A 23,996-nucleotide genomic window follows, 5' to 3' on the forward strand; every position below is an offset into this window, starting at 1 on the left:
TTCATTAAAATTATTATTTCTCTTTTTTATAATATTAATTGGTAAGCGAAATTAACACAAAATAGCAAAGGTTAATCCTTTAACACATGTCATTTCAAGTTCTCTGTTCAAGGAGATTGCTTAAAATTATATCACAGTGTTACAGCAGTGTGGCTTAAAGATCTTATCTTTTGAATACTATAATTGAGTTCATGGTCAAGTTGTGGGTCTCATTGCAAAGTGTTTTAGGAAGAAATATTAGACCCTATAATTGAATCATTTTGTGACACTTAAAGAGTAGTTACTGTAGTCAGAAAATCTGCCTACGCATTTTTGCGTGTGATTTTAAACCTCAATAAAATGTCAAAATTAGACCAAGTGAAGAATTATTCAGAAGTTAGTTATATTCAGGGTTTCTTTTTAACATGGTAAAGAAATTAAGTAGTGTTAGATGTTAGACCAAAAAAGTTGTATTAAAAAAAAAAAGTTGTATTTTACAGGAAAGATTAACCTACATTTTTTTAAATATTTGAGAATTTATATAAAAGAATTTCTAGTATAAAATGCTGAAGGAGATAGAAAGCATACACTTAAGAAATTCAGAAGGAAATTTCATGCTAGTGAAATTTTTTGGCAAGAATATGTATATGGTTATTGAGTGAAAGCTTCAAAAAATACATTTCTAGGGCAGCCCCTGTGGCTTAGCAGTTTAGCGCCGCCTTCAGTACAGGGCGTGATCCTGGAGACCCGGGATCGAGTCCCATGTCAGGCTCCCTGCATGGAGCCTGCTTCTCCCTCAGCCTGTGTCTCTGCGCCTCTCTCTCTCTCTCTCTCTCTCATTCTCTGTGTCTCTAATAAATAAATAAAATCTTTAAAGAATACATTTCTAACAGAATATTTACTTACTCTATTCTCATTAATGAAGAATAAACTTGAAATAGCTTGTATATTATTTATTTCTTTATTATAGCTGTATATTGAATTTACTTTTTGAAACAAACTTAAAAGAGGTTGAACTTACAGTGGTGCATAGCATACTCTTCTATACTTAATGTCCTAAGGGTTTGTTGTTGTTGTTTCCAATTTTCTTGTTTTAGTTACTTGGAGTATTATCATAGAATTAGAATAAAGGAACATTGGGTTGTTTACAGTGTATTAGTAGTTCATTTGTATAGCATTTTATAGTTCGTTTAGAAATCGTTTCATTTGTTTATTATTAATAACTAACATTTATCAACTCCATATTGTATGTCAGGTATTCTGTTCAGTGCTTTGCTTACATCATCTTGTATAATCTTCACAGTTATGAAATTGGTGTTACTATCTATCCTCACTTAACAAATGAGGAAATTTCAGGTTTAAGGGCAAAGTGATTGGCCTAAGGTCACACATCTGGTAGTTGGTTGAAGTGGATTCCATCTCAGGTTTGACCTGATGCCAAATCCAGTCTCAACCACTATTCTTTACCCTTCTACATTTGGAAACTATTTATTAAAGCTTGTTCAGGGAATGTTTATTATGGACTAACTGTATATGCATACTAGGTTTGCTCAATTAGTTTTGATCCTATCCTGAAGTTTCTTTTAGTCTAGGGACCTGGCTACTCAAACTTGTTCATAGACCAGCAGCACTGACATCTTTTGGGAGCTTGTTGGAAGTGTTAAATCTCAGGCCCTAGTCCAGGAGTATAGAATCATAATCTTATTTAATAGGATCACCAGGTGATTGGAGTATACATTCAAGTTTTTGATAATCACTGGCCTGAAAGAATAGCTGGATCAAAGCAGAGTACTGAAGTCTAGAGAGGCAGCCACATCATCTGATTAATGTCTTTAGACTCTACCAGACTGATTTTTCTGTTTCGGATAACATATAATATTGTATAGATATTATTTATCAGTCTGTGTATGTTGTACCCATGATATTTGGTGAAAACCTCAATTCTTTTGAAAGTGTTTAATATTGCATTTTAGAAGATAGTTTTGGGGGTATGATATCTTCTAATTTTAGGGAATTGAATATTAAATACAATGGCAACCATTTATATGAAAGCAACTAACCACAGATTTCATTGGCTAGTTTAGTTTTGTAGTACATTTTATCTTTTGACTGATAATAATTATTTCTGGGTGAAAATGGGATAGGACTGATTGTATATTTGACTCATTTTTTTTTTCATTAAAGGATGATTAGATTGATGAAGCTTAGAAATGAGAACTTGATTCCCCCATCCCTTCCCAGTTTGCCTAATGCCTCTTTCCTAATACTGGATTTGTCATTTTTTTAGATGTGGAAGTTATATACTATGACTGGATTTCTTTGTTTACATGGCGCCCTTATGGACTAGCAGGGTCTGTGCTTTAAATATCTCTTAACAGCCCAAAATTTAACCCAATATATGCATTCGTGTATTAACAAGTGCTTGTTCAAAATTGTACATAGGAAGCACTATTCTGTTACGCATGCACTGCCACTAACATCATATAGTTAAACAACTCCTAACTTTAAATCACTTCCTAGATTAAGGCAATAACTGACTTTGAGGATGGAAAGTGAATTCCAGTAAGTTTATACAGTCTTTTTTATTCTGATGCTAAATAGAAATGACATAAAGATAGTTTACATTTTTGTAAATCCCATAATTTTAGATTGAGTATGAATGACTCTGTTTTTCCACTGACGTATAAGAAGTATTAACTTACATGAAGAAGAGATGAATCCATATGTATGTATGATACAATCAAATACTTAAATTTAATCTTAGATAGAGGTTGTCCTATATTCTAGAGATTAACAAAAAAATAATGAACCCAGTAGCTATGAGGTTGAGGAACTGGAAAGATTTTATTATATCAACTACCCAAACTCAGTCTTCTGCCTCTATTGGCCTTACCTGCAACACCTTCTTTCTGAGAAATAACTTTGCTTCTCAGGAAAGACTAACCCTTTCTTGTGAACCTAAGAAATAATTAACAATTAAAAAGTTTTCTTGAAGTAACAGCTTCAAGCACACAGATATTACATCAAGTAAGTACAAACTTTTTAAAAAGTCGAAACAAGATTTACTTTCCACCCATAATATTATTAATCGTGTTTTAATTATCTTAGCATCTAGATTTAGTAATAAAAGTATTTACTGCTATCTGGAAGAGCAGTTGGTATTAACAAATATGAATCAAATATTCTTCAGAACTTTAAAAATGCATTTTATTTTTCAGCAAAGATGTCAAGGAAGTTAAGCTTGCCTACTGACCTAAAGCCCGACTTAGGTAAGTAATATAAATAAATAAATAAAATCCATTGTAGTTAAACTCCCTTCAAGGGGAAGACAAGGAAATCAAAAGATTTAGAATTACCGTAGACTAGAAATCAGAAATCAAGTTTAAAATGACTAAGGTGTTTAAGGATTAATGGCCTCTAGAATGACATCTATAAATTATAAAAGATTATAAATTCAAGCAAACAGAAATTACATGTTTTCTCAGCTTTCATACTTTAAACAAGATTGAGCATAAGACTAAAATTTGTGCAATTTCAGATTAATTTGTTATATCTCATTTAACCATCTGAAAGCTTATTTGAACTTTATAAACTTACAAGAATTTAATGTTTTCACAATAAATTAGTTTTCTGTATTACAATAAATTTCTCATATCAATCATTATTTTTGGTGATAAGTTGGGAAATATTTCTTTTTCTGTAGTACTGTCTATGCACCTAATCTAGGAAAGGAGAATGAATATATTTACATGTTCCTTTTGCTTTATATTCGGCTCAAAAACAGCTCCCTGAAAACACAGAATAGGGACAAATGACATTTCAGTAAAGATAAAAATAAAGAAGCCTTTCTTTTTAAACTCACTTTTTTTTTCAATTTCAGAAATTTTGATTGCCTTTAAATAAAAAGTAGACTAGGTGAAGATGATTTCACCTGCCTTTGTCTTCGAAATAACTAGATTTCCTCCCTTACATTTGCTCACCCCCATTATCATCTCACTGTTTATTCTCTAGATTCCTTAACTGCCTTTTTATGCATAATGCAAACTTAGGTGTTGTCCATTTCACTGTACTAATTTAGCATTTCCAAATCAGATTCTTATCTCAGTTAGTGTATGATTATCAGTGAGTAAGCATAATCTTCCATTGTCAGCAGTACAGGTCTGATCCTGAACATAAGGAAAAACAGTTTAGTAGAATTCTGTAGTAACACTGGTGTTACGGGAAAAAGAATTAATCCTAGAATATATGATAACATATATTTTGAGAAGGAAATCGCTCCTTCCACTATATAAATGAAAGATACAATTTGAAACCAAGCGTATCTGAGGGGCAAAGTTTTCATCACTCTCAGAGGCCTGTGATTTTAATAACTAAATACTGCTAGTTAAAATGGTTTTGTATCTTCTATTATCTTAAGAATTTGAGAAGACACATGTAAAAGTACTTTTAAAATTAGTAAAAAAAAATGCCATAGTTATTTTTAAAAACAATATTACACTTATAAATTATATAAGTAATTCAATCAGCATATATATTCCATGCTTTTATATAAATCATCTTTATTCAGTTCATGTTTTAGCTTACATGCCAATGTATTTTGGTGCCCTTAGCCAATTACAACTGATTGATACATACCTTGGAACAGTCTCAATGAAGTAATTTTCTCTTCAAGTCATTATACTGCTGAACTATTTTTTGACAGAGATTCTTATCTGGTAATTGTTTTACATTGGCTGGGGAGTCGATGGGGAAGAACAATTCTATTGATAGGCTCAAGCAAGCTACCAGATGGTCCTAAAGCATCTGAGGCTATTGGGCTAGCTCTGGAACCTTCTGTAACTAGAAATCACTTTGGCTTGTGAAGAAATCTTGTAACACTCCACTTTGACTATAACTTCACCATGCTGCATTTCGTGGCCCAGTCGCATGCGTGACATTGTTAGATTTCTGATGTTACCTTTCTAGTATCAAACTAGAAGAAAAAAAATTAGACTTTTATACCTTATTGTGAATTAGTCTTATGTCCTAGTTTACTCTCTTGGCTTTATGTTTTGATGGGGGGAATAAAATGTTGTTGTTATATAAGTTTCTATGTGGAAAGAAGAGGGTAATATATGCAACTAAAATGATCTAGGCATCCAGAGAGTAACATGATAGTGATTTTATAACGTGCTTGTAACACCTACAGCTGGATGGAAGAATTAACAACAAATTTTACCTGATTTCAGAGCTTCCAGTAACATCACATGTTCAAATATATTTTTGTATTTAAAAACTATTGTCAATAATAACCAAAACCCTCCCTTGTATTTTGGTGGTTTGACTAACTCCTTGTCTATCTGGAGTTGCCTGAGAAAGTTTTGGACTTGGACATGACACAAGTTCTGACTCTTCCACTGATTAGCTTTGTCTATTTTATTATTCATTAAATTAAAATAATAAAACTTTTCACTTGTTTTGTGGATTCAATAGAATGATAAATGTAAAGTATTATGAGAGTGTATATCACATGGTAGGCCTTGCTTAGTGGTAGCTATTTTCATTTCTGCTCTTATTACTACAATCTAAATTACAATTTCTGTTCCATTTGTTTAGCTCACCCAATTTCTAAAATTCCAGCCACAAAGATCCACAACATCTGATTTAACAATAGTCAGTACAAGTTGTAATTCTTGAACTACTAAAAATTCTAACTTTATTTCAAACAGTTCTAGGCAGATAGGATTTTGTAAGTTCAGGATTGATACAGGTTCACTTCATTTTCACATATTAATCTAAACTCAAGAGTTTCTTTGGTAAGCTAACTTTTATAGAGAAGTCATAATAAAATGCAGTTGTAGTTTATGCATTTTATATAGTTAAATTAGTCCATTAAATCAAAACACTGTTTTTTTGGCCTATGAATTTACATTTGAAGTACAGATAGTTGTGAATTACCTATGGTAATTTTAATAGAGAAGAGTATGAATTTTTACACAGATGAATTTATAATGAAATTCATCTTACCAAATTTTCTTTTTTAATTTTTTTAAAATTTATTTATTTAAGAGGGCAAGAGGGAGGGGCTGAGGGAGAGCAAGTCTTAAGCAGACTCTGCATTGCACACAGAGCCAGACATGAGGCTCAATCTAATGACCATGAGAGCACAACCTGAGCTGAAACCAAGAGTTGGATGCTTAACCAACCGTGCCACCTAGATGCCCTTCAAATTTTATCAAATTTTCAGTGATTTCTATCTTCGTCACTGGGCCACAACTGAAAATATATGTCCAATCACCTGGTATGTGTATGATTTATTAAAGTAACAAATATTTTTTTATCATTGGGAACTACATCTAAAATTTCTACTATTTGGGGTGCCTGGCTGGCTCAGTAGAGCATGAGACTCTTGATTTTGAGATTGTATGTTTGGGCTCCATGTTGGGTATAGAGATTACTTAAAATCTTAAATAAGGAAAATTTCTATTATTTTACTAAAATAACTTTGAAAACTTTAGAGTTAACATTTGGAATCAGCTTATATATTTAATATTACATACTCATCCAGTAATGAGCTGTTGCTTATAAAAAATTGTTTCATTTACAGGAAATAGTTCTTTTTTTGCCATGTCAAAATCTTTAACAGGAAGTACAGACAAAACAGACAAAACATTTTTAGGAACTGTAGTTTGAAATTGCCTATGTTATTTTTTTAAAAAGATTTTATTTATTTATTCATGAGAGACACAGAGAGAGAGAGAGAAAAAGAGGCAGAGACACAGGCAGAAGGAGAAGCAGGCTCCATGCAGGAGCCCAACGTGGGACTCGATCCCGGGTCTCCAGGATCAGCCCTGGGCTGAAGGTGGCGCTAAATTGCCGAACCACCCAGGCTGCCCTGAAATTGTCCATGTTATTGCCATAACTAGTAACTCTATTATTTTCAGAGGCTAACTGTAATCAAAATTTTGTTGTCTATAATTATTATTTGGGGAAATATTCGTCAATTTATGAATTTAAATTTTTTATAAGATTTATTTATTAATTTAAGGGAGAGAGAGAGACAAAGATAAAGAGAATGTTCATGCAAATAGAAGCAGGGTGAGGGGCAGAGGAAAAAGGAAACAAATAAACTCCCCGCTGCGCATGGAGCCAGACACAGAGCTCAATCCCAGGACCCTCAGAGCATGACCTGAGCCAAAATCAAGAGAATCAAGAGTCTAACCAGCTGAGCCACTCAGGCGCCCCTGAATTTAAATTTAATTACAAAAGCTTTTAGAGGATATAGTTAGAATTCAATTATACCTTTTCTATTTAATAAAATACAATTTAGAAGATTTGACTGTGTTGTGTTTTTTTTTTTTTATCTTTTATGGCATGAAGTCATTTCTTTCATGATAGCATTGAAAGCATATGATTTGAGGAACTATTTATTAGATGTGAACAGTAAAAACTACTGGAAATTTTAATGTATCACACCTTTAGATACTTTCAACTATGGATCTGCCTTCAGCAAGTATTTATTGGATACTTTTTAAGCCAGGCACTATGCTGAACTCTGTAGGGTATCAAAATGACACAGCTCTTATACTCAAGAAACTTAGAGTCACTTTAGAGTAGGCCTAAGACAACTCTGAAAGAACTACAGAACAAATATACTATTAGTGCCATGGGAGAGAAAAGCTATCGAGATTCAAAGTAGAGAAAAACCAACCATACATGGTTTTAGGATTCAAGATAAACTTCATGAAAGTGATGGTACCTAAGTGGCATATAATTATGCACAATTTTGACAGATCGAGAAAAGGGGGAGGCACAGGAACCAGTCAGAAAGAAAATAACAAGCAAAAGTGTGAAGTAGGTGAGTGCAAGGAATGTCTGGTGAGCAATAAATGACACCGCTTATTCCCACAAGGTCCTGAAGATAGGGCCAGGAAAGAGTTGAAAGTATTTTGTAGAGAATCTTAAAAACTTGAGTAAGATATTAAACATGATCAAATAAAGAGGAACCACTGAAGATTTTTTAAATAGAAGTGATAGAATTATGACTGTACCTTATAAAATTTGATTGAGTTGTGTTAGAAGCCTGACAGAATGAAGGTGGGAAGACCACTTGGGAATTATCAGCAGTCTTGATGAATGGTGATAAAGGCCTGAACAAAGGGTAATGGAGGCTGATTGGTAGTGGAAAGAAGGAAATAACACTGGAATAAAATAACAGGACTTGGCATCCCATCAGATGTATAGGTAAAGTGAAAGGGAAGAGCAAAATTGAAACTCATTTTAAGTGTTGTTCCCTAGAACAAGATTGTCATGAATATAAGTGCCTTTAGAAGAATTTGGAACTTTGAGGAAATTATGTATTTTGATTTTGCATAGTGAGACATAAGAGGAAAAATTCCCATAAATTTGGAAATTCAATTCCAAGAGAAAAGAGGCCAAGGCTCAAGGTAAATTTGCAGTTGGCCACAGTGAAGAAGGTAGCTGAAGACAAGAGAGGGTTTATTAGTTTAATGTTGAAGTATCCCTGTCATTACAGAAAGAGCCAGATAAAGGGATTATACCTGGTATGCAATTAAGTATAAGCCAGATGCCAGTTAATATGTTTTGATGTAAAATGCCTTGGATGAATGTTGATTACAGTTAAAATGTCTTTTGAGAAAAATGAAGGCTAAATTTTTATGGCTTAAAGGCTTTCATGTGGACATATTTGAAAAAAAGTTCTTCATTCAACAAATTTAAAGGTAGAATCAGAGTTACTTCTAAGTGCATTTTTAAAATGTAGACAACTGAAAATGCCCATAGTTTTCTAATTCTACCCAGCCATGAAGTTATATTACCAAAGGAAGAAACAGCATCATGAGAAAAGAAGGTGGTAAGGTCTAAGATTAGAAAAGCAACCAGGATACAAAACAAAGTGCTGCATTAAAAACCATGCAGATCACACATACAAAACTTTACTGGAATGCACCCAGCTCACTTCTGAGAAGTGTGAATTTATCTGTTTGTATTTTATATTTAAGCAAAGGAAAAAATTAACATAAAGAGTAAATTGTTTTTCTTTTCAATTAAAAGAAAACTAAAATATGCTACAGGTTTTGTGTTTTTGCAGACTAAGTATTTGGCCAAGTTTTTATGATCTTTTATAACTTGGGCAATCTCACATCATTTTAAATCATTTCAGATATAAAAGATAATTCCTTCAGCCGATCACGGAGTTCCAGTGTAACCAGCATTGATAAAGAATCTCGAGAAGCAATCTCTGCTCTTCATTTCTGTGAAACTTTTACCCGAAAGGCAGATTCCTCTCCCTCCCCATGTTTATGGGTTGGTACTACATTGGGAACAGTGCTTGTCATTGCACTGAACCTTCCCCCAGGAGGAGAGCAAAGGCTTCTTCAGCCAGTAATTGTCTCTCCAAGTGGTAAGTATACTTTCATGCTATACTTATATTGAAGGTCTGACTTGTTATATTTAGTAGAAGCCTTCACTTTTCATTTTTGAATTGATCTAAGAATTCTAAAATGTAAACTAAATGGAGATATAGTCTTGTTTTTAATGAAGGAATCCATGGAAAAAGATTCCAGAATATTGTTTATTTATACAGCCATTTAGGTTTTGCATTTTTTTTTTAACTCTAGGATCATGTCTAAAATGATTACTACATTAGAAAATGAAAAAAAAAACTGTTCTAATGCATTCTAGGGTACCTTAAAATGCTATGTTCTGTAAACAAAAGAATGATACCATATTTAGGAGAAAAAGCGAAAAGTATTTTTTTAAGCATCATACAGTTGGCTGTTTTTAATATCTAAATGTGGAGTCTTAAAATGTTATTTTTCTTTAAAGTATTGGGAAAAGGTGACTTATTAGAACTTAAGAAAGAATTTATGACCTTCATATATTGAAAAGAAGATTAAATTTCATCAAATATATGTGGAGCCTGACCTGGAAATAACTGAAAAATCTGGTTTTCATTACTAATTTATGCTGATTTAGATAGAAAAAAACATGATTGTACCTCATTAGTGTATCATCCCTTGTTTATACAGTGGACTTTAACATTACTTAGAACTTAAAATGTAATTATGATTTTAATGATAATCTATGAACTATCTTTACATCAAAGAAACAGTTTGATTTATTCATTCAGCTCAATAAATATTTGAGTATGTTCTGTATGCCTAGTTGTTAGAAAAGGTTACATAGTGATGGTAATCTTACTAATCTTCTGTATATAGGGGAAAAAAAAAACCTGGAAAGACAAGCAACATAAGGAATGTTCTGATAGCCATATTAAAAAGTAAAAAAACAAAAACAAAAAAACAAAAAAAAACAAGGTGAAATTAATTTTAATAACATTTTATTTAGCCCAGTGTATCCAAAATACTTTCATTTCAGCATGTAATCATTATTTTTAAATTATTAAGATATTTTACTTTAAATTATATTTTGTACTAAGTCTTCAGATTTGACATGTATTTTACTCTCACAGCATGCTTCAATTTGGATAGGCCACATTTCAGAGGCTCTGTAGCAACATGTCGCTAGTGGCTACCATATTGGACAGTGCAACCTTAAGATGCCATCCACTTGCTCTCAAATTTGTTGATAGTACACTTGCCAGATAAGAGAGAAGACATAGTTCTGGGCATCCCAGTATTTATCTGGTTGGGGCATATAATGTTGATTTCTTTTCTGGATTCAGATACATTCTTGAAGGTTGAATCCCTTTAGTAAGCTGGTATACAATTTCAGTATAATATGCATTCTACATGTTTTTGAATGGCTACCATGTGTCACAGTTGGAATAGACCTATTTGCTGTGAGGTTTAAAATATTTGTTATCTACTACACCTCCATATTTTAGGTACTATATTGAGGTTAAAAGGAGCGATCCTGAGAATGGCATTCCTGGATACCACAGGCTGCTTAGTGCCACCTGCATATGAATCCTGGAGAGAACACAATGTTCCTGAAGAAAAAGATGAAAAGGAGAAATTAAAAAAACGACGGCCTGTCTCCGTGTCCCCGTCCTCTTCTCAGGAAATCAGTGAAAACCAGTATGCAGTGATATGTTCTGAAAAGCAAGCAAAAGTCATCTCACTGCCAACTCAGAACTGTGCTTACAAGCAAAACATTACAGAGACCTCTTTTGTGCTTCGTGGAGATATTGTAGCATTGAGTAACAGTATTTGCCTTGCCTGTTTCTGTGCCAATGGACATATTATGACTTTTAGGTAAGAGTTACAGATTTTTAAAGAAAACAAATATGGCATTTACACCCTTAAAACATAGTACTACAGAATGATATCCCACTTAAATGCTTTTGTTTACAGTCATATACACTGAGAATTTATTTTCATTCAGTTAATAGTAAACAAGTTTATGAAGAACACAAATTAGTTTTATCTCCCTCTCAAGTATTCTAAATCATAAAGGTTTATAAGGTCCTGCCATTTTTTTGCCTTCTGTAATACTTTGTTCAAAACTAAAACCTACCTTCCTTATTTTTTTTTATAATTCCAATTGTTAATATACTGTTTTGTATTAGTTTCAGGAGTATAATATGGTGCTACAATACTTTCATACATCACCCAGTGGCCATCATGACTAGTGCCGTTGTTAATCCCCATCACCTCTTTAACCCATTCTTCCATCATCTTCCATCAGTTTGTTCTCTATAAATAAGAATATTTCTTGATTTCTCTCTCTCTCTTTTTCCTCTGCCTGTCTGTTTTGCTTTTTAAATTCCACATATGAGTGAAATCATATGGTATTTGTCTTTCTCTGACTGACTTCTTTCACTACATGTTACATTTTTCAGCTCCATCCATGTTGTTGCAAATGGCGAGACTTCATTCTTTTTATGATTGAATAATATCCCATTGTGTGTATATGACACACACACACACATATATACATATATGCATGTGTATATATAGATACATAGATACATAGATGGATTGATACAAAAAAACTGCTTCCATATCTTAGCTGTTGTAAATAATGCTGCAGTATACATAAGGGTTCATGTATCCTTTGAATTAGTGTTCTTGTATTCTTTGGGTAAATACCTAGTAGTGTGATTGCTGGATCATAAGATAGTTCTATTTTTAACTTTCTGAAAACCCTCCATACTGTTTTCCAAACCTACCTTGTTTATTATTAACCACTTTTTAATATTTTTCTCAAGTTTGCCAAGTTTAAGGCCTCTACTGGATGTGTATTACTTGCCCCTCACCAACATGCGGATAGCCAGAACATTCTGCTTCACCAACAATGGACAAGCTTTATATCTTGTTTCACCTACAGAAATCCAGAGACTCACTTACAGTCAAGAGACCTGTGAAAATCTTCAGGTAAATAACAAAAATATTACTATAATTTATTCAGGGATGAAATATTCTCTAATGTCCCTTAACTTTTGTTCATCTCTTACGCTCTCAGGAGTATACAAATGTGCCTATATGGGAAAATCCAAAACCTGCCTTTCCAGAGCATTTGCTTTGAGACTTTTGATAAAATAACTTCATCTGACTCTTGTTGTAAGGGGGACTTACTTCATTCATCCATATTTTTCCTACCCGGTGATGGCAGAGAAATATGAAATATTACATATATTTTATACCCACTCTCCACATATAGTAAATATCTATTATACACACACAAAGAAATCCTTTTTAAGGAGGTGTGTTAATACGCAAATAATTGTATCTACACATTGCATCATCCCTTCTCATATACTCTGTATTCATAAGGATGTAGATACATATAAGAAAAAATAATATTTTATAGTTTTCCTCTGAATATTTTTGTTCTATTTATGAAAGACTACATTCTTTAAATACAAAATTTTTTTAATATTCAAGTGCCTTATGAACTTGTATATACAGTTGACCTTTGAACAAGATGTGTTTGAACTGTACAAGTGCACTTATACACAGATTTTTTTTCAGTAAATACAGTATAACACTGTAAATGTATTTTTTCTTCCTCATGGTTTTCTTAATATTTTCTTTCCTCTAGTCTACCTTAATGTAAGAATACAGTTTATAATATAACACATAAAATATTTGCTAATCCACTGTTTATATTATCAGTAAGGTCTGCAGTACATGATTAGTAAACTTATGGAGGATTCAAAAGTTATACATGGATTTTTGACTGTGCAGGACATTTCGGCCCCTGACCTTCATACTGTTCAAAGATCAGCTGTATATTACAAATGATCAGTTTAATTTCACCTTTCAAAATAAAAGTACTCTTATATCGAGATAAAACAATTAATACTTAGAGAAAACCATTATCTAAGGGAACTTTATAATGAAAGTTTTTGCAATTAGCCCTATTTTACTTACTTATAATGAATTTGTGGCTCATTTTTAGAATATGAGCTTTAGCATCAAGACTGAATTAAAGTCCCATCCTTGCTAATAATTACACAAGTATGTGACCTTCGGCAAGTTACTTACTATTTCTGAGCTTCATCATCTTTCAAAATAGGATTTTAAAAAGTGTCCATGCCATAGGATATGATGCAGATTAAAAAACATAGTGCACATAAAGTGCTTAGCATAATGCTTAACAGAGTATATACCGCCAGATGTTAGTATTATCTCAGTAAGCTAGACTGTCCTAGAAATGTACTTCTAATGATATAATAAACCTTGAGGATGAATCAATTACAGATCTGATATTTTAGATATAAATTTCCACTTATATTTGGGTAGAAATATTTTTTGAAGTTTCCTAAGTGTCTGAATTAAACTTTTGCTTTTTATGGGGAAGATAAAATTTTTCTTTACTGTTTCCTTTCACTAGTAAAATGTTATTGTATTAAAAAATAATAATGGGCAATCGAATATATTCTTAATTCATTTTCATCTGAAATGTGGTCTTAATTCAGTTACTCAAAATTTTATTTTTTATTTTTTATTTATTTATTTTCTTCAGTTACTCAAAATTTTAAACTTCATCACTTTTTTGGGATCAAGTCTATTCTTTGGTCAGTGTTTTCTCTTATTTCAGTAAAAATTATTATCAGCGGCACTAAGCCTTACGTATTTATTTTTAAATGAAAAGGTCATTTAGTAACTCAGTTTATTTTAATAAGTATCGGCTGTGTGCCCCCTCGTGATATAAAGATAAGTGAAAAATGAACTCTAAGTAGTTTGTGATAGAATGTTTCTTTGAACATTATTGACATTTTATTTACTCTATATTTTCAGTGCCTAAAAATAATGCTTTGTTAAAAATCTGTAGTAAATATAAACTGTATACCTTGGTTTCCAGAGTGCCCTAATGCATTGTGCATTCATTTAAGTTTAACCAAAAAAATAAGGAAGATGCCTACAAACATTAATGGATTTTCCAGCCAAGATGGAATAATAGGGACCATATTAACTGTCCTGCCTGAAGTAACCCCCAAAAAAGCAGACATAAACATGAAACGACAGTTTTAAAGATCCTGAACATTAAGCAATGAAAGAAGGTAATCCCTGAGAGACAGAAAACAAAAGAAGTGCTCCAGCTTTAATGTCTCGATAGTCTATGCATGTCTATACATGCATAGAGGGAAGGTACTGAGGCAGAGTCTGACCACTTCAGACTCTGAAGTGTCTGTTGCACTTGCCGCTGCAACAAACTTAGTGACCAAAACAACATAAATTTATTCTCTCACACTTCAGGAAGTCAGAAATCTGAAGTAAGTTTCACTCAGCCAACATCAAGGTGTTGGCAGGATCATAGATCCCTCCAAGGACTCTAGAGGAGACCTTGCTCCTTCCATCCTCTTTTAGCTGACATCATGCCTGGACTTACGGTTGCATTATTCCATTCTCTCCCTCATAGTCACCTTGCCTCCTCTTCTTCTGCCTGTGTCAGATCTTCCTCTACCTCACTACCGCACTTATAATTGGTCTTAGGACCCATCCAGATAAGATAATTTCCCCATGGCAAAATAGTCACATTTTCAAAGATCCCCCCACCCCCATTTTTTTTTAACAAGGTGTAACATTTATAGGTTTCAAGGATTAGAACTTGATATTTTAGATGACCATTATTCAGCCTACTTTAATGTATGATTGGGTAGATCCCAGGAAGGTCTGGCCTCGTTAGTTGAGGAATAATTGGCCTTAAAAATGAGTGCTGCTTCTGACCTGCCTAACATATTATGAAAGTGAGACCCAAAAGGATCAAAATATCTCCTAGTATCCCAGAATGAAGGTCAAGACAACTTAGAGAAATGAGAAATATCCAGTACTCAACAAGGTAAAAGTCAGAAGATCTAGTGTCCAGTCAGATTGTCTTGAAAATATGACCCATAATGAGAAGAATAATCTAGGAAGCCAAACCAGAACTACACAAATATTGGAATTCGAGCAGAAGGACATCAAACAGTTACTATAAATGTATTCCACACATTCAAAAAGTTAACTGGAAGATGCAAAAGACCAAAATCAGAAGATAAAAAGCTACAGCGTTTGAGATAAAAATTATACTGGATGGGATTAACAACAGATTAGACATTGAAGAAGTTTGATCTCTAAAATCAATAAAGTTGATCTCAAGCCAGTCTGATTATGAAGAGAGAAGTTACAAATTACCAGAATTAGGGACGCCTGGGTGGCTCAGCAGTTGAGTATCTGCCTTCAGCTCAGGTTGTGATCCTGAAGTCCCAGGATCGGGTCCCAGAACAGGCTCCCCGCATGGAGCCTGCCTCTCCCTCTGCCTGTGTCTTTGCCTCTCTCTCTCTGTGTCTCTCATGAATAAATAAATAAAATATTTTTTAAAAAATTACCAGAATCAAAAATTGAGAGAAGTGACATTACTACAGATTTTACAAATATATAAAATGGATAATAAGGAAATACTATAAACAACTTATAAAATGGATAATAAGGAAATACTATAAACAACTTCATGCCAGTAAACTCAAAAACTTAGATGAAATGGACAAGTTCCTGGAGAGACACAAATTACCAAAGCTTACTAAAGAAAAAAATAGATAACCTGAAGAGTACTGTATCTATTGTAGTAATTGAGAAGAAAATTCCAGGCCCAGAGAGCTTCATTGGTGAATTCTATCAACATTTTAGGAAGAAATAATACTAGTTTTACACAAAACTCAAAAATTGAAGTAAGGAAATTCTTCCCAACTCATTCTAGAAGCTACAATTAATATGATATGAAAAATAGACAAAGCACAAGAAAATTACATATAGACCAATATACTTCACAAATATAGATGTAAAAATTCTGAACAAAATTTTACCAAATTTAATCCAACCATATATCAGAAGGATAATTCTGGCATGATAAATTACCATGGCATTTATCCCAAGAATGCAGAGTTGACTTCACATTTTTAAGTCAATCGATATAATTCACCATATTAGTAAACCAAAAGAAAGCAGTTGATAAAATCCAACATCCATTCCTAATTAAAAAAGAGAAAAATCTCAGCAAAGGAATAAAAGGGAGCTTAAAGGACATCTAAGGAAATCTACACCTAACATAATACCTAGTGATGAGTTACTGAATTATTTTTCTTTAAAATCAGTAGGTAGAAAGGGATGTTCACTCTCAATACTTCGTTCAGTGTTGTATTTAAGGTTCTAGTCAGGCAAGAAAAAGAAAAAGCATCTCAGTTGGAAAGGAAAAATGTAAACCAGTTATTCGCAGATGACATGATTATCTATCTATGAAATACATCCAGAAAGCTTTTAGAAATAAAGACAATTTGATGGAATGCAGGATATGGACCAATATAAAAAAAAAAAAAAAAAAATCTGGGACGCCTGGGTGGCTCAGCAGTTGAGCATCTGCCTTCGGCCCCGGACACGATCCTGGAGTCCTGATATTGAGTCCCACATCAGGCTCCCTGCATAGAGCCTGCTCCTCCCTCTGCCTGTGTCTCACTGTGTCTCTCATGAATAAATAAATAAAATATTTTTTTAAAAAAATCTATGCTAGCAATGGCCATTTGGAAATTGAGATTTAAAAAACACCATTTAGGGGTGCCTGGGTACCTCAGTCAGCTAAGCATCTGCCTTCAGCTCAGGTTGTAATCTCAGGGTCCTGGGATCAAGCCCCCCATGTCTGGCTCCCTGCTTAGCAGGAGTCTGCTTCTCCCTCTCTCTCTTAGATAAATAAATAAGCTTGTGTGCTTACGCTCTTGCACTCTCTCTCTCTCTTTTAGATAAATAAAATCTTAAATAAATGAAACCATTTATAATAGCCTCAAAAAATACGAACTACTTTGGATAAATCTGACAAATGAAACCATTTATAATAGCCTCAAAAAATACGAACTACTTTGGATAAATCTGACAAAAAATATGAAAGACTTCTACATTCAAAATCACAAAAACACTGAGAAATTTTTAATAACACGAATAAATGAAATATGTACCTTGTTCATAGGTCAGAAAGTTCAATATTAAAATATCAGTTCTCCAAAAATTGATCTATAGATTTGAGTCAATCGCAAAAATTTTAGTGGGAATTTTTTGGGAGAAATTTATTTTAAAATTCATATAGAAATGTATGGGACCTAGCATAGGCAGAGCAACTCTGAAAAAGAATAAAGTTGAATAAAAAGAATAAAGTTACACCACCTGATTTTAGGATTTACTTAATGCTGCAGTGATCAAAAGAACATGATTTTGGCATCAAATTGGATAAATAGATTGGTGGAATGGACTATAGAGTTCTTATAAACTAATACATGAGGACAATGCAATTGAGAAAGAATTGCCTTTCCAACAAATTATGCTAGAAAAAATGGATATTAAAATGCAAAAAAATAAAAAGAGCTTTGATTCATGTCTCACAGTATGTATAGCAGTGGACTCAAAATGGATCATAGACCTACATGTAAATCCTAAAACTGTAAAACTTTTAGAAGGAACCTAAGAGAAGATCTTTGTTAACTTGGGCTAAGCAAAGATTTCTTAGCTACACCTGTAAAAGAACAGGTGTAACTCACCACCTGTAAAAGAACAAATTGACAACTTCAACAAAATTTAAAACTTATGTTCATCAAAAACATTTAAGAAATAAAGAGATAAGCCACAGGCTGGAAGAGAACTTTGGCAAAACATTTATCTATAAGGCACTTATATCCAGAATATGTAAAGGACTCTCAAAAGTCAACAGAAAGAAGATAACTCAGTAAAAATATGGGCAAAATATTTGAACACATGCTTCACCATGAAAAGATGTTCAGCATTATTAGGCCTTAAAGAACTATAAATTAAAACCACAATGAGATATCATTAAACACTTTTACCAGAAAGGCTAAAATTAAAAAGAATACTATGCCATTGCTGTCAGTTAAGTGTCCAACCATTGATCTCAACTCAGGTATTGATCTCAGAGTCATGAAATCAAGCCTGGTGTTGGGCTCCATGCTCAGCAGTATCTACTAGAGATTCTCTCCCTTTCCTTCTCCCTTCCCCTGTGCTCCTCCCCCTTCTTGGACTCATGTGTGCATGGGCACACGCTCTCTTTCTCTGTTCCTCAAATTTTTTAAAAAATATCATATCCAGTTCTTACAAGGATGGAAAGGGTCTAGAACTCTAATACACTGCTGGGAATGTAAAAAAAAAAAAAAATTGGTACAACCACTTTGGAAAACAGCAGTTTCTTAAATGTTAAACATTCATAAACCAAGTATCTAGCCATTCTATTCCTAGTTTTTTAACTTAAGAGGCAATTGATATTTGTAACTGTTTTACTTGTGCTAGCCAAAAAACTGGAAACTTACCCAAGTGTCTATCAACAGATCAATGAATAATCAAATTGCAGTATACAAGTCATCAATAGAAAGGAATGAACGGTTGATAACATTCAGTATCATGGATGAATCTCACAGTAATTTTATACTGAGTGAAATAAGGCAAGCAAATAAAAAGAAAAACTTCACAATGTTGTATGATTCCACTTATATAAAACTAAAGAAAATATAAATTAAGCTGTAGTGAGAGAAAGCAGCATTTACTTGGAGATGAGGGGTTCAGAAGGAGCAAGAGAAGGCTTTCCAAAGAAACACAAGGAAACACAAGCTACAATACATATTTTTAAAATATTTCTTACTTTACATTTGTAAAGTTATAAGCTCAGTAAACACCAAATAAAGAGCTGTAAACCATAATTCTAAAATAAATTTTAAAATGCTTTACACTATCACTTGTTATATGTCATGTTACTCATAAAAGACCCTCAAATGGTAGCTGTTTGCCATTTTTGTTGTATCAATTTAGTAGATACAGTTTAAATGGGAATCTGTTTTACACATTGGGAATATGCCTAAAATCACCTTGTAATATAAATTTGTATTATATAACAGTTATCAGTATATTCTACGATAAGTTTTAAAATGTTTGACTTATTGACTTGAAATTTTTCATTCCAGTTTTACTCCACTTCGTAGAATATCAGAGAAAAGAAAATTAAAATGTATAGGCTTCAATCCACCTCAACATTATAAATGAAACTCTGTATTATATTTTGTTAACAATTATCTCTTCCCATTTAAAATCTGGTTGGACAAACAACATTAATATGAATATACTTAAAAGTAAAATCTTTGGACATCCTTTATTAACTTTCATAGCCCAGCCCTAAGGAAGAAACTCTAAAAAGTACATGCTTTATCTTCAACTATAATAATGTAAAACCAGATACAGCAGAACTCCTACCTGGAACCAATAATGTACTTGTCTTTTGTATCATAGCTTCTTCTCTTAAGTGGGCAGAAATGCAATCCCAAAGCTTCACTGTATTTTTATTTTGCTTCTAAAGCTTCCCAGCTGCCTTATAATAATATTGCTACCATCCTTAGAGAAATTCCTCTTCCCTCTCTGTGTATTATCTACAAAGTTGATAACATGTCAGCAACCTTTCTTGTCTCCTGAGTTAGTTTACCATTTCTATACTCTGAAGAATAGTGACAGCAATTTCAAACAATATAGAAAGAAACCTTCCCATATCCCTGCCACATTTCTGGAATTTCAGTATGTTAGCGGTGGAGCCCCTGCAGCGGTGACTTGGCGTTGCCCTTGTGGACGTGGGCTGCGCTGCTTTCCCAGTAGGTGTGGGGTGTATGTTTTAGGACGTGATTTTGTTCTGTACCAGTTACACGGCTGCTTCTCCTGCTGCTGCGTGCACACCCACTGCCGCCGGTCCTAGTCCCCGAGCGGGACCGCGACATCGTCCCTCACCTGCCTGAAATCTTGCCGAAGGCCTTTGCGTTTCCTTTGTGTTCTGCTGTCCGGGCGAGGGTGGGAGGTCGGCTGGCTCTGTTCTGTTTATTCACCAATTTGTACATGATTTGTTGTCCTTTGCTACTGTAAACAGTACATATAGTTTGCTTAAAAAAATAATAATAAAAAAAAATAATTTTTTTATTATTTGTCAATCATTTTTTTTTTTTTTGTCAATCATTTTTAATAGTTCTTTTTTTATAAAAAGAAAAGGGAATTTCAGGACAGGCGGTATAGTCCCTTTTAAAATTTATTCACAAAGAACCATTAACCGCACAGTTGCTGTCAGCTGCCTGTTCTAAACAATAGTCTTTTTATTGAAACACAAATAAACTTTTCTGTAATATTTTATGGAATATAAAGAGACTTTAATTGTTTGACTTGTTTAACTTGGCACTGTTAGTTTTTATTAATAAAACACTCATGGGCATAATTCTCTTCCTAGGCTATGTTTATGAAAAAAGAAGTGTCTTTCTAAATTACTAATTTTCTGACTCAGCTGAACATGATAATTCCAAAACTATATATCTTCATCCTCATCATCACACTAAAGTTTTCAACTTTACTGGTAGCTTTTCTTATTCCTAATGTAGGAAGACCTAATTATTAATCCTGTTAAGAATTATGGGAAAATTTTGTCATAATGATTGAAATCTTGTTACAGTTAAGCAAGAATATCATCTTTGCTTGAAACATAAGGAAAATAATCTAGCCAAAGTAGCAAGCAGCAAGTTATGCTGCTTCAGTAAACTGTTTGACTAGATCAGTAGGTACTAGATGTAGTCACTTGAAACAGGCTCATTAATTGTGAATCTCAACATATTATAAGCTTAAGTTAGAGTTTTAGTGACAGTTTTGTGAATTATAGTTGAGTTTCCCTGTAACTTTACCAATTACAGTTTGTTTTGATTTTAAAGGAGATGTTGGGTGAACTCTTCACTCCTGTAGAAGCACCTGAAGCACCAAACAGGGGATTCTTTAAAGGCTTATTTGGAGGTGGTGCACAATCTCTTGATAGAGAAGAACTATGTAAGTTGATTTATTTAATTTGGATATTGTATCTGTAAAACTGAAACATTCAAGCCATTTAAATTCTTCTTATGTATAAATTATCACCTTTTTTTTCTTGTCAGTAATTAATATATCCATGTTTTTAGCAAAAATACATAAAAGGTTTTTTTCTGTCATTCTAACCAAAATCAGGGGTAGCTTCAGGTGGTTAAAAAGGAGTATTCACAACTTTAAATGAATGGTTTAGAAAGCATTTTATTTTCATTAAATGTGATCTTATTATTTCAATTCTATAATTAACTTTAATTGATGACATTAACTTTGAAAAAGTTTTTAATGTAAACATTTATTTTACAAAACCTCCAGAACTATTATCATTGAACTAGAAGGTTATTTAGGATAGCAAAATCTAGTTCATTTACTGCCTTCGACATAATTGCACATAGTAGAAATTTGTCCTTGAATGAGCTAATGAATCAATGATTGACCTTTCTTTCAAATAGGAGTTACCTGTCTGTAATTTTTTTTCCTTTTATTCTTTCTGTTTTACTGAAGTATTATAGAACTTTCCTTTTGTGTTTGACTAATTAGAAAAACTGTAAGATTAAACATCAGTAAGTAGCAGTGCAGTACAATTTAATTTTCAAAACTTACCCAGATGATTGATCAATCATCTTGGTACTGAGAGGATCAGTCAGTTTTAATTTTTAAAAATAAAGACTGTTCTTTAAGTCATGGGGACCAATGTAGTTGATAAAGTTCCACAAAATTCAAAAATTGTATTTTTTAAAAAATTTTTAACAACATCAGACAGCTAACAGGTATAGTTAGGACATGGGAAAGGATGGGAACCCAGAGTGCTGAGCCTGGCAAACTGAGGCCACTTTTACCCTGGAGTACTTTGCTAATCTGAAACAGAAGGCTGAGATACTAAACTGTGTTCATACTAGCAAGATGGGCTCCTAGAACAGGCAAGGGTAGAGATCTTGTTCAATAACTTCTCTTTGCAAGGACCCCAAAGGCCATGGCTTAAGAGTAAAGGTGACCTAGAAATAAATCAGTCCTCAGACACACAGACTGACCTCGCCTTTAAATTATCGACTGTCCCAGAAAACTTGCAACCTTAATTAAAGTATTTTTACAGACTGCTCAAGTCCCCAGCACCAGGGAGAAGCAAGTGAAAATGTTCTCTAAAGGCAGATAACATATTCAAGTCCTCAAATTATTTGTAAAAATAGTTTTTCAAAAAAGTTGTCCAGGTTAACCTAGAACACTAGTAATCAATACCATGAACAATGAAAACAGAAAGGGCAGAAATAGAATCACAGTTACTTCAAATACTAGAATTATCAGACACAAACTGTAAAATAGTTATGTATATTATATTCATAAGTACTGTGCCTGAACATTTTGTCAGATAACTGAAAACTATAAAAATCAATACAACAAATGTGTGAAAAACAAAAATGAAATTGTGGAACTGAAAGATTCAAAAACAAAAACTGGATAAATTTAACCACAAATTAGACACAACTGAAGAGAAAATTATATAGCTTGAAGATAGGCAAGATAGACCATCTAGAATGTAGTACAGAAAAACAAAACAGATGTAAATACAAAGAAGATACAAGAAATAGAAGTTGCAGTGGTAAGATCTAACATATGTTTAAATTTCTCAAGAAAGAAATAGGAAAGCATGTGAAGAAGAATCAATATATAAAGACATACGGCTGGAAATTTTTCAGAATTGATAGAAGATACCAATTCATACATTCAAGAAGTCTAATGAATTCTAAGGATTTTATTTTTTTTAATTCACAGCTGGTGGGTATCTGGCTGAATTAGTCAATTAAGCACCTGACTTTTGGTTTCAGCTCAGGTCATGATCTCACAATGATGGTATCAAGTCCTCCGTCAAGCTCGGCATGGAGTCTGCTTGAGATATTCTCTCATTCTCTCTCTCTCTCCCGCCCTCCATCTCTCCTTCTCTCTCCCCTTCCCCTTCCTCCCTCTGTCCCTTCCCCTACTTCTCCCCCCCCACTCACTCTCTCTCTAAAATAAATTTTTAAAAATTCACAGCTCAATGTGTCGCATGAAAATAGAGCATATCAAAGACAAAGAGAAAATCTTCAGAGTGGCTAGAGGAAAATGAGGTGTCTTTTAACAAGCTAGAGACTGGCTTCTCAACAGCCAAAGATCGAAAATATCCTTCAGGAATGAGACATTTTTAGACAAATGAACAAATGAATAAGACTTGCCATCACACTAAAGGAAATACTAAAGGATGTACTTCACATAGAGGGAAAATAATCCTCCATGGAATGTCAGAGAAGTAGGAAACAATGTTTTAGAAAGTAATAAGTGCATGTATAAATATAATCTTTATAAACTGTAAATCAAAGTCTTGTAGTATGTGTATATACATATACACATACAAATAAACAAAATCAAGGGAGTCACAAAGGGTAAAGTGGATTTAACGTGATCTGAGATCATACATTTTTTGGGAGACTTTTTAAAAATATCAGGTAGCATTAATAAGTTAAGGATGCATGTTATAATTTCTAAGGTGATTTCTATAACCTAGTACAAAACTTCCAGGTGAATAACAGGAAAATCACAATCCTTCCAAAATAAGGCAAGAAAGGAGGAAAGAACACAAAACAGATGAGGTAAATAGAAAGCACATAGAAGATGGTAGACTTAAATATAAATAACCATAGTAATAACATCCCATTTATCTTTTTTTTTTTTTAAGAT

General features: G+C 33.2%; 1 protein-coding gene across 3 annotated transcripts in view; it reads left to right on the plus strand.

The window, feature by feature from the left end:
* The window catches only part of STXBP5 (syntaxin binding protein 5), a 167,975-nt gene that overhangs the window by 130,640 nt on the left and 13,339 nt on the right, over positions 1 to 23,996 (plus strand). For all 3 annotated transcript variants that reach the window (XM_038526294.1, XM_038526295.1, XM_038526296.1), the window contains 5 exons: positions 3,198 to 3,248; positions 9,140 to 9,379; positions 10,826 to 11,195; positions 12,152 to 12,317; positions 21,143 to 21,254. In XM_038526294.1, the coding sequence (XP_038382222.1) occupies positions 3,198 to 3,248; positions 9,140 to 9,379; positions 10,826 to 11,195; positions 12,152 to 12,317; positions 21,143 to 21,254 (939 nt within the window). The remainder of the gene's footprint in view (positions 1 to 3,197; positions 3,249 to 9,139; positions 9,380 to 10,825; positions 11,196 to 12,151; positions 12,318 to 21,142; positions 21,255 to 23,996) is intronic.

Source organism: Canis lupus, chromosome 1, assembly GCF_011100685.1.
Source record: "Canis lupus familiaris isolate Mischka breed German Shepherd chromosome 1, alternate assembly UU_Cfam_GSD_1.0, whole genome shotgun sequence".
Taxonomy (NCBI): Eukaryota; Metazoa; Chordata; class Mammalia; order Carnivora; family Canidae; genus Canis; species Canis lupus.